The sequence below is a fragment of the Micromesistius poutassou genome, assembly GCF_964030765.1.
Source record: "Micromesistius poutassou genome assembly, chromosome: 15".
NCBI classification, from domain to species: Eukaryota; Metazoa; Chordata; class Actinopteri; order Gadiformes; family Gadidae; genus Micromesistius; species Micromesistius poutassou.
In genome coordinates this window covers 17,339,857-17,356,244 of record NC_140285.1, presented here as the reverse complement: position 1 = coordinate 17,356,244, position 16,388 = coordinate 17,339,857, and the positions used below count along the sequence as shown (strand labels likewise).

Genomic DNA, 16,388 nt, shown 5'->3' with positions numbered 1-16,388 from the left:
TTATTACTTTTAAAATGTTGCAGAATTTCCTATATGGTTTAATAGTAGATAAATGATGTGAAGTTAAAACACAACAGATTTAAAACATTCATTAACGTTCATTTGACATACATCCGTCATATTGCGTGACTCAATGATCTTTTCACAGACTCGTTCAACAAGGTTCCTCACGGAAATAAACTTTATTCACAACAAACGGGTTCTTCTTCTCCTGGTTCCAGCCCACTGGGCGGCTCCACATTGTGTCTCCTGTGTTTGTACTTTGCAGGACCAAACCAGTCACATTGCTTAATCTATTTTCCTGATAAGCCGTTAAAAGCCTCACCCCGCCCACAGCTGGTGGTGCAGCAGGGCCCTTCAACATAAGGGCCCTGCGTTGATGAAGAGCCCCTCCAGAAGGTCTGTGTGTACGGGGGGGGGTCCCCCTCGCCACGGGCTCAACCGCTTCCTGTAGAGAAGCTGTGCAGGGCGTCACTGAGGACCTGAAGGAAGCCCTTCAAGGCCTCCTCGTCCCGGGGCTGTTGCTTCACCGTCACCCTCAGCTCCTCGCTCTCCTGCTCCTCCCCCCCCCCGGGGTACAGCAGCTCGCCCAGCACCAGGGTGGGGCCCCGCGGCGGGGGCCCCTCCCAGCGGGTGTGTGTGTACAGGTAGACCCTCCAGGGCAGGGTGTGCGGCGGGGTGAAGGCCATGGTCTGGATGTGGACCTGCTGCAGCGCCGCCTGGAGCTGTGGGGGGGGGCAGCTCTGCAGGGCGCAGGACACCCCCACCCTCTGCTGCACGCACACACACTCCTGCTCCTCCTCCGGCTCCTCCTGCTCCTCCTGCTCCTCCACCTGCTCCCTGGCGCCTGGGGACCGTCGGCAGCCCGTTAGCAGGAGACACAACCCCCCCCCACAGAAGAAGAGTTTGGTCCAGCTCTCCAGAGTAATGTGCGCCTACACCAGTAACGGCGTGTGCGGTTCTACATGGTATGAATCAAATATGAATCTTACTGATCTCCAGTCAGTAACAGGAACTAATCCTAGAAAATCAGGTCAAAAGGACTGGCAGGTTAATCCCAGAAGACTCACTTCCGGCACCTCAGACACATTCCACCTAAACCTGTTGGACACCAGCAGGCTCCTTTACCTGGCTCTCCATGCGGGGCCTGGGGGCCTCCCAGCCACAACCGCTCAAACTGCTGGGGGCTGAGGGCCGGGGAGAGGGACAGGCCGAGCTGGCCCCCCCCAGAGCCCGGGGCCAGGGGCCCAGCGGAGGGGCCCGGGGCCAGGGGCCCAGCGGAGGGGCCCGGGGCCAGGGGCCCAGCGGAGGGGCCCGGGGCCAGGGGCCCAGCGGAGGCCCCGGGGAGCAGGAGGTTCACACTCTCTGCTGCCGCTGAGGAATGAGGGTGGAAAGAAAACGATAACAACAGAAAGATATTAACATAACCACATACCAATGATTGAAAGGAAGTTTTGGCCTGTCAAAAGTTAATCTGCAAACATGCCTACAGACCTGCCTGCTTCAGATTGCATTCACAAACCTGTCCTTAAAACAACCCTAAACGTTTGTTATCAGAAATGTGCAACTCACCGAGTGGTTAGTGGTGTTGGTTGATGTTCCAAATCAAGTATCATAGCAACATACAGTTTCTGTTGTGTTTTATTTGGCATTTTGTAAATCCATTGATTTCTGTTGGAAGACTCATTGCTCGTTGACTGGAAACGGAAAGGGGGGCTGGTTGTAGTCTTTTCGCTCGGTTCTAGCCCTACTGTTGATACGGAGAACCGAGCGAAAAGACTACAACCAAACGTAAACAGCCCCATTACCGGTTCCGGTTCCGGTCCGGTTTCCGTTTCAATGGATTTACAAAATGCCAAATAAAACATGACAGAAACTGTATTTCTCTACGATACTTAATTTGGAATATCAACGAACACCACAAAGTGCTGTTTGCACTTTTTCTGTTTGCACTTTTTCTGCTATTCATATTATATTACTAACATCATTATCAGTATTACTACTTACAGCACCTATCATTCCCATTGCACTGTTGTCTCGTCATATCATGTCTTGTCCTAAATGTCTTGTCTGTCAACCACATCCATGCATAACTGGCTGTAAAAAATTCTAATTGTGTTTACACTATATGGCAATAAAATGTACCTTGAACCACTAACCACTCGGTGAGTTGCACATTTCTGAAAACGAATGTTTAGGGTTGTTTTAAGGACAGGTTTGTGAATGCCCGTAGCCAGCCATTCTGAAGCAGGCAGGGGCGATTCTAAATGAGCCAAATACCAGAGACAGGAACAATAGTCAACATGTCGCTGTCAACCACTCTATTTCATCCTAGACAAACCAGAAAGGGGCTCAATGTGCTAAATACCAGAATTGTCCTTTAAAGCTGACTAACAGAATGGGAGACAAAGTCTGGAGATGCAGGGCAACACCAGCCTCTGAAAACCAAGACTGGTCTGCTACTGATGTACCAGGAGGTGCAGACCTTCACTGGTCTGCTACTGATGTACCAGGAGGTGTAGACCTTCGCTGGTCTGCTACTGATGTACCAGGAGGTGTAGACCTTCACTGGTCTGCTACTGATGTACCAGGAGGTGTAGACCTTCACTGGTCTGCTACTGATGTACCAGGAGGTGTAGACCTTCGCTGGTCTGCTACTGATGTACCAGGAGGTGCAGACCTTCACTGGTCTGCTACTGATGTACCAGGAGGTGTAGACCTTCACTGGTCTGCTACTGATGTACCAGGAGGTGCAGACCTTCACTGGTCTGCTACTGATGTACCAGGAGGTGCAGACCTCCACTGGTCTGCTGTGTCCTGGTACAGCAGCAGTGCTGGTCCTATGACGGCCTCACCGGTCTCCTCTGCGTCCTGGCCGGGGTTCAGAGGGTCACAGAGGTCGAGGCTTGGCTTGTGGTCGAGGGCCTGGTGATAAGGGGCCCCCTGTGGGGCCAACTCGGCCCCCGCGTTGCACTGCCTCAGGGGTTCCAGCGTGTTGAAGCTGCGCGCCCATTGGCTGACGGGCTCGGCGGGACGGCCAATCAGGACACCCAGAGACGGGTCCGACCTTCGACCCTGCAGGACCGAGCGCGTCTCCTCGATCCCACAGTGCAGCAGGCGGTAGTACAGCAGAGCCTGGTCCCGCACGCTCATGTCCACCTCCTCCTCTGGAAGACACAGGGAGAGAGACAGACAGTCACCCCCACATACAGAGAGACAGACAGTCACCCCCACATACAAAGAGACAGACAGACACCCCCACATACAAAGAGACAGACAGTCACCCCCAGACACAAAGAGACAGTCACCCCCACATACAAAGAGACAGACAGTCACCCCCACATACAAAGAGACAGTCACCCCCACATACAAAGAGACAGACAGTCACCCCCACATACAAAGAGACAGTCACCCCCACATACAAAGAGACAGACAGTCACCCCCAGATACAAAGAGACAGTCACCCCCAGATACAAAGAGACAGACAGACACCCCCAGATACAAAGAGACAGACACCCCCACATACAAAGAGACAGACAGTCACCCCCAGATACAAAGAGACAGTCACCCCCAGATACAAAGAGACAGACAGACAGTCCCAGATACAAAGAGACAGTCACCCCCAGATACAAAGAGACAGACAGACAGTCCCAGATACAAAGAGACAGACACCCCCAGATACAAAGAGACAGACACCCCCAGATACAAAGAGACAGACTGTTACGTGGTAGTACTATATTGTACTGACTTTTGTGTTGGCTTTGTGTTTGCACTAATATCCTGTATTTGCCTTGCTCCTGCATTCAATCACCTCAATCAACTCCTGGAGGCGGAGCATTGTGGCTACGAGGTGCTGACTGGCTCTCCCTGATTGTTGGCGCCGCGCCCACTCATATAAAGCCCAGTGGAAGATGTCGGCTCTCTCTCTCTCTCCTATTGAGCACAGATGCTGGCACACCTGTACCTTTTGGTTACTCTTTGTTAAACCTTGTTAGTCATTACTAAATGCTGTTGAATGCTTTCAACACCTTACCTTTGTTACTTTTATTTTCGCCTTGGTGGTTACTTTCTTCACTCTAAGTATAGGATCAGCTAGGGTAGTGAGTTAGCTTACCCGGAAGACGCACTGTTTTTGATTTGTCCGCTCCGCGAGTTGTGCGTTAGGCTCAGGAGACAGTTAAGGTGCTCCACCCAGCTAGTGAGCGTGAGGGTTTTTCTTTATCGTTTTTCTTGCCTGTCATGTGGTAACCACCTTGGTCGTTCTGTTGATGGGTTTTTCCAGTTGGTCGTTCCTCTCATGTGGAACTAAAATATCTTTGTTTCCACAAGTAAAGACGTTGATTTTCCCCTTAAACCCTGTCGTCAGACTCTTTATGTTGGGTTGTCTGAATGCTGCTGATATGTTTCTGGACACCGTAACACAGATACAAAGTGTTGTGTGCCCGTGAGGCCACACGTTGACGCACCTAGCCCTAAGCTTCCCACTGCCCAATCAAGGGCAGGACATCTGCTATTAATCTGGACAATAAATGAACACTGTTGAATTACTGAACTGTTGTAACTAATGATCTGCTGTATCTGAAATGTTATATTACTGGTCTGCTGTTTCAACAATAAGTGTACTGTCTACCTCAAAGAAAAGCGGAACCATCAGTTCATAAAAAAGAATATTGGAACTGCTGATCCGCGGTTTCGATGCTAAGTATACCGGTGGCCTCAGAAGAAAACGGAAACAATCGTGCACATCTGCTCATGGAAGAAAAATGGACTTTCAGTGACACTACATCATGTGTCATCATGTGGAAAATACTGAGATGTTGAACTGCTGAGCTGCTCAAGCAAAAATTGTACCAAAGGGCCCCAGAAGAAAAACAGAAACCTCCATGCCTCTCTGCCTCTGATTAAGACGGAATATAACTATCATAACTACGCATGCACCTGCCTTCGCACGCACAAGTCAGCTGGCGACTGGTATATATAGAGCGCACCCAGGACCCTCTCGGCAGCACTTCTTCTCCTGCCTTCTTTTACTCACTGACCCACGGGGTCTGGTGGAGTCACTTGTTGACTCTATCGGACCCCGAGCACTGCTTCTTCCTCTCCTTCCCTTTCTTCCTCTACTAGCTTAGTGAAGTAGCCTCTACGGAGATCCTCTACTAGCTTAGTGAAGTAGCCTCTACGGAGATCTTTTGCTTATTGCGATTACCACTCTTTAGCTTATTCTTTTCCAGGTTTACTGGGATAGCACCCACGCAGGACCAAGCTGTGACACGGGATTATTTCTATTATATCTAATCTTACTTATATTGTTGATTGATAATTGATTGTATGGTTTATTGTAACACTGCTCATGCAGTCTAATAGACTCAATTGTTGACTCTAATAGATATGCAAAGACATGAGCGTGTAGACCTCTTACTAGAAACCTTAATGATGATTTAATGTTTTAGACTCTTTTTAATGTAATCGTGATTTTCTGTAACATTGTGTAAAACGGTATTATATATTAGGCTCTGTTAACATTTAACCTCTTTCTCTTGACAATTCTTTTTCTCTGTCATAGTGTAAACGAGTTTATTGAATCTAAATAAAACTACCTGACTATGTTTTGTAGTAGGCGATTAAATCAGTTCTTCAGTAATTGATCCGGCTCCTCAGTAGGGGCCCGACCGACAGCTCGCAGCTCTCCCAGCCTCCGCACGATAGGTGAGTGGTGCATGACACAAACAAGGTTGATGGTGACTGGTACGGAGAGTGAGGCAATATAAAGAGGTTCAGACTTGTTCCCCGCTTCGTGGCCCATAGGGACTGGGGTGGTGAGAGACGCCACAGAGTTCGATTGAAACGCGTGTAGCCTAAATTTAGCTTAACCTCGTAGGGGCTTAAACGAGTGACCTGTGCTGGACACATAGACCAGAGTCTTCCTCCACTGAGCTTAGCCGAGGATCTCTAACACGTACAAAGAGGGCCAGCACAGGTTAAGCCCCGGGGCCGAAGAGAAACCAGTATCGGGTACCCCCCCCTCCTAGGCGACGGCTCAGGAGAGGTCTTCCCACCTAGTGCGACTGAAGGTTCTCATATAGCCCTCATACTATAAAAACCCATTATAGGTTGGAACACTCGACAAAAGAGACAGACAGACACCCCCAGATACAAAGAGACAGACAGTCACCCCCAGCAACCAACCACTCCCTACAACCAACCACACCCTACAACCAACCACACCCTACAACCAACCACTCCCTACAACCAACCACTCCCAGCAACCAACCACTCCCTACAACCAACCACACCCTACAACCAACCACACCCTACAACCAACCACACCCTACAACCAACCACTCCCTACAACCAACCACTCCCTACAACCAACAACCAACCACACCCTACAACCAACCACACCCTGCAACCAACCACACCCTACAACCAACAACCAACCACACCCAGCAACCAACCACTCCCTACAACCAACCAACCACACCCTACAGGGGCCTACACACCGCCCAGACTCAAACCAACAGCCAACTGCCTTTATCCGACCATTCCGTTGCCTGCCTCTCGTACCGCTCTGATTCGCTGGTCGTGTTCTATTAGCACACAACCAATCAGAAGGCACTGTTACACTGCCATGCAGGTACAGTCGCTGCTTGGCAGATGGTACAATTTCACTGTGTTGCCTGAGTCAAACCCAGGACGTATAACCCACCTACGTCAAACCCAGGGCGTATAACCCACCTACGTCAAACCCAGGACGTATAACCCACCTACGTCAAACCCAGGGCGTATAACCCACCTACGTCAAACCCAGGACGTATAACCCACCTACGTCAAACCCAGGACGTATAACCCACCTACGTCAAACCCAGGGCGTATAACCCACCTACGTCAAACCCAGGGCGTATAACCCACCTACGTCAGGACCGGCCTTCTTGGTTCATTGGAGGAGGAGGAGGCGGGGCTACGCACAGAGACTCTAGAATCATTTGCATACTTTGCAAAAAAAAACCCGTACTGTTTCTTGCATGCGAGTGGCTTGAATAATAAATTAAAAAAACTTTGAGTATGCAAATGATTCTAAAGAGGTCTCCTGCTCCAGTCAACCAAGAAAGCCCAGTGCTCCCACCACACCCTCCCAGTTCTCCCACCACACCCTCCCAGTTCTCCCACCACACCCTCCCAGTTCTCCCACCACACCCTCCCAGTGCTCTCTGTTCAGGTACAACAGGACTAGAGTACCTGCAGACTTACCCTGGGGTTATTCAAGAACAAGAATCACATCATGTATGCATGTTTCTTCATGTATCACAGGACATACAACGTCAACAGTGGAGGCTGTGACGTATCACAGCGCTTCAGGCCTGGTAGCCCTCCTATCTGTGGCCGTGACATCAAAGACCACTGCCCCCCACTGCCTGGTCCCCAGATGATTACATTAAGGCAGATTCAGCTTCTACACCAGCAGCTTCAGCAATTCAAATGGGAACGGGGATCAAGGGAAACATCTGAGCTGTAGCAAGAAGTGTGGGGCAAAGCGCTACAGACAGCGCGCTGGGAGCCGGCCCGTAGCGATGGTACCTATGCAGTAGTGCAGCAGTCTCCCCAGGGTGTCCTGGGTCTCAGCGGGCCGGCACAGGAACACCCGCATGGTGGCGGTGAGCAGCTCCGTCTTCACGCCCGCCGCCATCTCGCTCCTCACCTGCTCCACGAAGGCCTCCAGCACGTAGGGGGCGCTGGAGACACGGTCCCCGTGCACGCCCAGCAGCCACAGCAAGGCCTGCCTGCCCTGGGGGAAGACGAGGGAGGAGAGGAGGAGAGCGATGACTGATAGAGTGCTGGTCAGGGCACAGGACCAAAAAGTCCCTCAAAGAAAAAAGAGCAAGAGAACACCCATTCCAACATCACAAGCACACTTGTTCACTTCTACAATTCTCCTTTGTAAGTCGCATTGGATGACAGGTCTGCTGAAGGACTGAATCTAAATGTAGTGTCAGGCAAGTAGAAAAGGGAAGCCGGTGTGATGGGTTAAATCTATCACATGTTCAGGTTGAAGAACCAGGCATGCGTCATTTGGACTTTGGACTTCTTTCAAGGAAATCAAATCAAGCTTTGTTGTGGACACCCACCTGGCTGTCCTGAAGAGTGTCCTCACAGCCTTCCAGAGCCTCACACACACAGTCACTGCACTGGGGACACGACCACACCAGGTCCCTCATGGTCTGCACCACCACTGGAGAGGAACCAACACACACACAGTCACTGGAGAGGAACCAACACACACACAGTCACTGGAGAGGAACCAACACACACACAGTCACTGGAGAGGAACCAACACACACACAGTCACTGGAGAGGAACCAAACACACACACAGTCACTGGAGAGGAACCAAACACACACACAGTCACTGGAGAGGAACCAACACACACACAGTCACTGGAGAGAAACCAAACACACACACAACAGTCACTGGAGAGGAACCAAACACACACACAACAGTCACTGGAGAGAAACCAAACACACACACAACAGTCACTGGAGAGGAACCAAACACACACACAACAGTCACTGGAGACACACCCAGACCAGGTCCCTCATGGTCTGACCAACACTGGAGAGAGTGTGTGGGCGATGGCTGGTTGAAGCAGCCTCACCTGGCCCAGCCTGATTGGACTCTGGGGCTGGGGAGGCTGCACACCTGTTGCAGACTGGTCAATGTGCACAGGTTAAACCAGCCATCTCCACACGCAAAGATGTCCCCTAGGTGGACTATAGCATGGGCCTTTGCCACACTCCACCTAGTTACCTTTTGGGCTCCATTCAAACCAAGGCACAGGGTGGGGATGAGAGAGGCTGACTCCGACCTCACAGACTTCAGCCATGGTTAGGTCTCTTCTGATTGTGTTCAGTTGAAGATGAGACCTATGCTCGGCGGAGCACGTTAAAACATGTAAGAGGGCACTACATGTCGATTTGGATTCATTCTTATTAAGGTTTCACACCTTTGATGGCATTTTGGAAGCCGAGCTCCGGGCTCATATGAGGTCAATGGCCAATCTGATCTGAACCAAATGAAGACTTGATTCACCCTCCGGATCATGGTTTGGACGACACCGACGAATCGCTCAATTCTATTGGATTATCTCAGACGGTGGTAGAAGTGGCTCGTGCTAAAGGAGCCAACAGATGGAAAGTCACTGGCGTCAAACACGCCACAACCCATATTCATGTGTTGTACACATAGCCACTTTATTTCCGGCAGAGCGAACCTGCGTCTGCTTTTAGGTCGAGTTCATTAAGAAGCTTCCCGTGGCAACACTAGCGCTAAGGAAGCCATGAAAACACTGGGTGTTCCGACCTCACTCACAGAGAAGTGTGCACAGAGCCACTGGCATTTAAACCAACGCTCCCGTAAGGTCGTGTTCGTCCTACAGGTGAGCGTCCAGTCCGGATGAGTAAACCTTTGTCTGTATTGCAGCAGCAGGCGGGGAATGATAAGTTAGACACACACATCTATGGATGACAAGTATTGTTGAAAGGTACTCAAATGGCCCCAACAATCCTGGCTTCTGACACGTGTCTTTCTGCTCAGAGTACCGTGTTCTAACTAAAAGAGATTGAGTATGAATTAATTAATAACATTATTGGAGTATTGGAGGACAACGATCCAGTCAGCCAATTGAACAACGAGCTTGGCTTCATTAGGATAAGGACCCGTATGGAGGCAGCTGTATCAGGTAGGGCTGTTGGATACGACGATATACATCGGAAGACGAGGGAGAATGTCCATCCATAGATATTTCCCTCCATTGTTACTATCGTTGGTACGGCAGTATTTTGCAGCATTCTGACGCTGCTTTACGTTCACCACACGGCCGCGAGAGAAACAAACAAACAGAACAAACGTCTGCAGCAGTCTCAGGCAGAGCAAGAGTCAGGCAACCTTTAGAAAGAAACGCAAATCTGTAGTGTGTGGACGCGTGGCGCCCTCAGCACAGCGCTACGGTGTGTGTGGACGTGTGGCGCCCTCAGCACAGCGCTACGGTGTGTGTGGACGTGTGCTGTCTGGGCAGCGGTTCATCCTGATGTCTGTCCCAGTGAGGGTTAAGATCAGTATAACCCCACGGTGCGGGGCGCCTTTCGTATACAACTGCTTGCGTGCGTGTTCTTGATGCGTGTTCTTGATGCGTGTTATTGATGCGTGCGTGCGTGCATGCGTGTGTGCGTGCGTGCGTGCGTGCGTTACCAGAGGTGATGTGTTCTTGCTTGAGGCCCAGCAGTCCGGTCAGGATCTCCAAGCATCGGTCACTGTAGCTACGCCCGATTCGGCCTGAACACCAAGACACACAAAATAATAATAACAATAATAAAATAAACACAATAAGAAGGACACAACAGAGCAGACACCAGGGGAGAACCACTCTACAGAAGGCCGGACAGAGTCCAAACTGCTGACACAGTGGTTCACAGAGAGTGCACTCATGACTGAATGGATAGACAGGCTTGATAAACATTCACCTGTTCACCTGGGATAGACTACATTAACCAATCTAGTCATATTTATGACTTTATTCAACAGTGCAGATTTCCCCACTGTGGGACTAATAAAGGATTATCTTATCTTATTGCATCCTGATTTATGGCAGGACACTGATAGCGATGTGCCTGTCCACATTGTCCTATGCCCCCCCCTCCCTGGTTCAGAGTCCTCCTGCCCCAGATAAGACGTGTGTTTACCGATGGCAGAGATGGCAGCCTGGGCGGTATCGGGGCTGACGTCCGTGCAGTAGCCCTTCAGCTCGTCCAGAACAAAGCCCACGTTGTCATCGTTTACCAGCTCCACCAGCACCTGCAGCCATGGAGACAGCTGCTGTTAGATCTTCAAAGCCAACACTTGTTTTCTCTTGCTCTATTGAGACCAGATGGATCTTACGATGCATCGTAAACTTTTTCTGAGCGTTTCCCGAAACTCCTCTTAACATGAACGCGCGTGCACTGCTCTTACGACGTCGTAGGCTTGTAGCTGTCCACTGACACGGTGCTGAAATGGGCTCGGTAGGAGGGGGAGATGCAGGAATGTTGTTGGATTAGACTATATTTTGTGGCAGCAAGAAAATATCTCCCCATCAAGCAGCAGAGTAGCCTACGAAAAGAATAGACTAATATGAATGCTATAAATATTAAAACACAATTGATTAGGCCTAGGCCGACATATGCTATATCAGTCCTAATCCTGAAACACCAGCTGGTCTCAGCATGATTCATGTAGCCTACAGTATGTCTTCTGTCATTGATCAATATGAGGACATTTTAACCACGATGGTTGAATTAAAATCAGAGGGAGACAGGAAGTGCAGCTCGCAAGCGACCTCCCACACGAGCAACGGAATCATTTGATTTTATTATATGCCTTGTGATAGGGTTGCCTTGTGACGTGGCGTTTGATCAGTACATTTCAACTGCGCATGTATTTTTGGAATTTTAAATTGCTGCAATAAATTATATTTGTGTTGACTTCTAACATGTCTCTGTCTTTGCTGTTTAAATCTAACAGTAGTCTACGAGTAATATATCGGCGGTAACCACTGTTTTTGGGGTATTGCGAAATAGCGCTTTCGGGAAACGGTCTGAAAACTCTACGATGCTCGTACGATGAACTTTATGACCCACTTAGGCTAACGATGCTTTCGGGAAACGGGCCCCAGAGCCGTTGATAGATCTGCTGACTTGACGGTCATGCTTGCATTGGCATTGAGTTCTCGATGTTTGGTTGTTTGCATCGTAGCAAGCAACAATTCCAGTGAAACTCTGATGTGGCTTTTTCAAAGAACTCTGACTTTAACTGTGGCTGTTACTGTGAGAGCAGAAGTGAACAGGTATCAAAATATTAGAGTCCCTCAGCATCATAAAGAGCCTAGAGTCAATATTGTGCTCTCAGATTATTGCCTCCATTATGATCGGTGACGACACGGTAAGGTTGGCTCAGGGCACCAGAGATCTGTGTGTTGTGGTGGTCCTACTCAACAAAACACCACGTGAATGGAGATCTAGTTGAACGGGGAAGGATGACGGGAGGAAGACTGTGGTTGGGTTCACCTGCATCTTCCTCTGTTTGATGTAGGCCGGCTCGGCGTAGCCGCAGAAGAAGCGTTTGTAGTGCTCCCCCATCAGCCCGGGCAGCGACCGCAGCAGCAGCTGGAACCACAAGCCCCCCCCGTTCCACAGTCACACCCTCACAGCAATAGTACATATCAAACCATTTTACATCAACCGTGTTTGCTTTGCTACTACTTAAATGAAAAGGCCTTTGTATAAATGTTCCTTGCACCTAGTGACAGCTCTGTTCCCGTCTCCATTGAAAGGGTGGAATCTACTTTTTGCATTGCCACTCCAGCCACCAGGTCTGATCCTGCAGTCAATCTCCAGACAACCCATCAAGTTTTGCAAATGACCTCGGCCTTTCCCGCCATGCTGGCTCCCCCTCCATGACGTCTCCTCCCTCCCTTTGTTCCTTTGTCCTTCCTGCCCATGTGTTCCCTGTAGTGATCCTGTCCCCTCTCTTCTTCTTTAAAGATGTGATGCTGAAGGGGTAAGACCTCGTTCAGTAGGACACAATTCATTTGCAACACAAATGTGTTCAAACGACACAACCCTGGACGTTGACAGAGGACCGAGGCAGGATGTCTCTGTTCCTCTGTTCATTTGCATCAACAGAAGCACAATACACTTTCCCTAAGGACTCATTCTCTGTGCAGCTCTCTCCTCTCACAGGGACACAATGTAGGCTGAAGCGCAGGTCCTCACCAGTTCATGTTACCCACAGCCGCGCTGCAGGGGCCTCGTCTATCAACCCTACTTAGTGCGTACCAACATTGCCACGCAAAGTAAGGAATTTATCAAAATGAACTTATACTTAGGAATGTGTGTAAATATAAGCACAGCTCTGGCCATGTGTACGAACATAATCTAGTGGTAGAATAGCGATATCACAAGCAAGAAGCAAAGCATTTAAGAGTGTCAATGAGTGTCAACCATCCACATATGTCCCGTGTTTCCTTTAATTAGAAAACATTCAATTACTCCGTTGTCTAATTTTAAACAGACTGATTGGTGTCAAACCCTATAAAAGACAGCTGTGAGAAATGTTTGAAATGTAGTGCAATGGCTTATCTATAAGACTTGGCAAAATATGCTCTCAGCATGGAGCACGTTGGCAAAGATGGCGCTGATCTGCTTGGCGAGTTGCTGAGGTCTCACGTGGTGTGGGCTGTGACTTTTTTTGGCATTGAGTTTAACGTCAAACTATTTGTATTTTTTGTACCTTAGCACATCCTAAATTTCATCCGGAACAGTATTTAGAGCCTTTTCTATGCACGGATTATAAATGAGGCCCCAGGTGTAAACCTACATGCTGGACTAGTACCCACACATTGGATTCTATTTTATAAAGATGATATTTTCAAATGCCATGTTTAAGCATCTAACACGTGCTTCATTACAATACATCCTTATTGAATTTAAAATCTACAAAACAACATTTTATTCAGACACACTTGGACAGTATTGTGTGCCTACAGTTCCCCCTGTCCCCAGCGGGGCGGCGCTCTGAGCTGGTTTACCTGGACGTGACACAGGGCGGTGAACTTCATCTCTGGCGAGGCGCTGCCGCAGGCGGCCAGCAGGGGGCCCTGGGCGCGCTGCAGGGCGGCCAGGCTGACGGCCGGAAGGCCCCGGCAGCACAGGCTGAGGAACAGGCCCAGCGTGGCCGCCGTGACGGGCGTGCTGGGGCCCAGCAGGCGGCCGTCCAGGAGGGACAGGACGTCAAACAGCTCCTCCTCCGTGTGCGGCCGGTAGCGCTTCAGCACGCCCAGCACCTCGCACTGACCCCACACGTCACACTCCTTCAGCCTGGGGGGGGGGGGGGGGGGGGGGGGGGGGGCGGAGCAGAGGGTGACTTCTCAAGACGTAGATATTTGAGATGCTGCTAGAAAGAATAAGCTTTGAAAGGTCTCATGACCTTACGGCCTAACGCCTGGTCGGGAGGAGCGCTCCTGACCACAGGGACGCCCACAGGACACAGAGACGCTGACAGAGGGGACCAAGACTCTCCCGGCCGTCCCGCCCAGAGCCCCACCTGTTGAGGAGGTGGTGTGCGATGGCTTTGTTCACGGCCACGCCCCCTTCCTCCTTCAGGATCTCCTCCAGCGCCCGCAGACAGTTCACCATCACCACCGGGTCGGAGTCCCGCAGCATGCTGTACAGCTCGTTGACCACCGCAGCGTCTGGGAGGCATTAGACCCACCCCGGGCATTAGACACACCCCGGGCATTAGACACACCCCGGGCATTAGACAGACCCCGGGCATTAGACCCACCCCGGGCATTAGACACACCCCGGGCATTAGACACACCCCGGGCATTAGACAGACCCCGGGCATTAGACAGACCCCGGGCATTAGACCCACCCCGGGCATTAGACCCACCCCGGGCATTAGACACACCCCGGGCATTAGACAGACCCCGGGCATTAGACAGACCCCGGGCATTAGACAGCTGGTAAATGTGTTCTGTGGAACTGTTCCTGCTGTGTCTGTTTCAGCATTGTGGACCAGTATGGACTGAGACAAGGTACCGCACCATGACAACTACGGCAAACCTAGTGGTGTAATGATTCATTTACATATGAACTTCAATCATTTATCTGACATAATATTTCCATGCATAAACTTCACTATCTCCGGGACACCTCCAAGGTGAAGGAATGAGAGCAATGACATCTAGTTGGTTTCACATTTGACAGCTTGGGACCCTCTGGTGTTGCTCTGGAGTGAACCAGACCGTGGTGGTAATCCCTCACATTAGAGCATTATCATCACACATTATCCTCCTCCTCTCTACCTATGTCAGCGTGGGGCTGGAGGCTGTGGAGTTTGGCCCAGCCCAGCACAGCCACCCGCCGCACGCAGGCCGCGCGGTCCCTCAGGCCCACGGCCAGGGGCTGCTGCAGGTACTCCACCAGGCTGGGCAGCCTGCGGACACAGGGGGTCAGGAGTACTGAGGCTGGCTCAGGGTTATTCACCGTGTCACTGCCATTGGTTTATCACCAATACATCCGGATTCTCTAAAGATTTAAATGAGCACAATATTGTTCAATCAAATATCAACAGAGTGGCTCGTGTTGTAGTTATTAATAAAACCTGGAGGAAGCGCATCACCTCCATAATATGATCAGACAGCTCAGAGCAACTCAATAGCCCCCCACGCTGGTCTGAGATGGACCTACACCAACTATCGGCAGCTGCCTAGAAATGAAGGCTTTGATCACTTTAGCGAGCAAGATAACCAGCTCACATTCACGGTTGATGTTTTCTATTTTCCAAAAACTAAATGTAGCTTGACCTCTTATATTCTTGTTTATGCTGTCATTATATCTGTTATCTACTGCCCTCCTAACCCTCTCTGGACCCGGGCCAGGCTGCACCACGGGGCTGGGGTCTTACTGGGGTCTTACTGGGGTCTTACCGGAGGTTGGTCATGTTCCTGAGGGCCAGGCTCCGCACCATGGGGTTGGGGTCCTGACAGTCCTTCCGCAGCGTGTTGATGACCAGCAGGGACAGCTCCGGGTTGAGTCTGGCGTAAGAACACAAGAAGACGTACACCAGCTTCTTCTGGACCACGTCCACCGTGGCGCACGCCTTCACCATCTCACTGAACAGACCGGCCACGTCCACGCCCTGGGACATCACCCTGAGGGGGGCGAGAGACGTCAAACTGAATGGACCTGACTGATCTCCTGAATGACAACCAGGAGACCAGGAGTGTTCCCCACGTCACCTGATGCCCCGGAGCACGGCGGTCCTGTGGCGGGAGGGGGGTCTCACCTGATGACCCGGAGCACGGTGGTCCTGTGGCGGAGGGGGTCCATCTGGACGTGCGGGTTGGACAGGGCTCTCCTCAGCTCCTTCACCGTCTCCTCCCCGCCCAGGTAAGGCATGACCGCTGTTTCCATCAAACGGGTTGTTTCACATGTCAGTCCTTAGTATAACAGTTTATGAAGAACAAAGATACACAACATACCACCACACTAACACATGGCTAACCCGAGACACTACAAACATTCGTTTTGTTTTCAGACCACACAGAAAATGAAGGCGAACTAAACACTAAAGGTCTGTGTGCGATCAAGAACGCTTTTATAGCTTCAACAAACTCTAAATGTACTTCGTACATCAGTGATCCTTATGCCTTGATTGTAAACATGATCTTCCAGTAAACATCCACTGGCTCTTCTGGTCAGACGCTAATAATAAGAGCCCAGCTGCAGAGTTCCGGGTTTGAACTAGACTGACGCCCCCTGGTGGACGGAGGGACGACCGGTCTGAGATCACGTTTT

The 16,388-nt window shown here is 50.5% G+C and overlaps 1 protein-coding gene across 2 annotated transcripts; it reads right to left on the bottom strand.

The window, feature by feature from the left end:
- Positions 1-163: 163 nt before the first annotated feature.
- ap4b1 (adaptor related protein complex 4 subunit beta 1) lies at positions 164-16,306 on the bottom strand. 2 transcript variants are annotated; one of them, XM_084480000.1, is made up of 15 exons: positions 16,224-16,306; positions 15,877-15,994; positions 15,518-15,742; positions 14,894-15,024; positions 14,131-14,278; positions 13,616-13,904; positions 12,093-12,191; positions 10,734-10,845; positions 10,243-10,326; positions 8,124-8,227; positions 7,576-7,783; positions 2,856-3,167; positions 1,340-1,374; positions 1,129-1,285; positions 164-847 (listed from the first exon to the last, which is right to left on the bottom strand). In XM_084480000.1, exons 2-15 carry the CDS (start codon positions 15,987-15,989, stop codon positions 438-440), a joined length of 2,427 nt encoding a protein of 808 aa, XP_084336126.1. In that variant the 5' UTR covers positions 15,990-15,994; positions 16,224-16,306; the 3' UTR covers positions 164-437. The 2 variants fall into 2 exon arrangements, with proteins under 2 accessions (XP_084336126.1, XP_084336125.1); XM_084479999.1 differs by having other exon boundaries at positions 1,129-1,374.
- Positions 16,307-16,388: the final 82 nt, after the last annotated feature.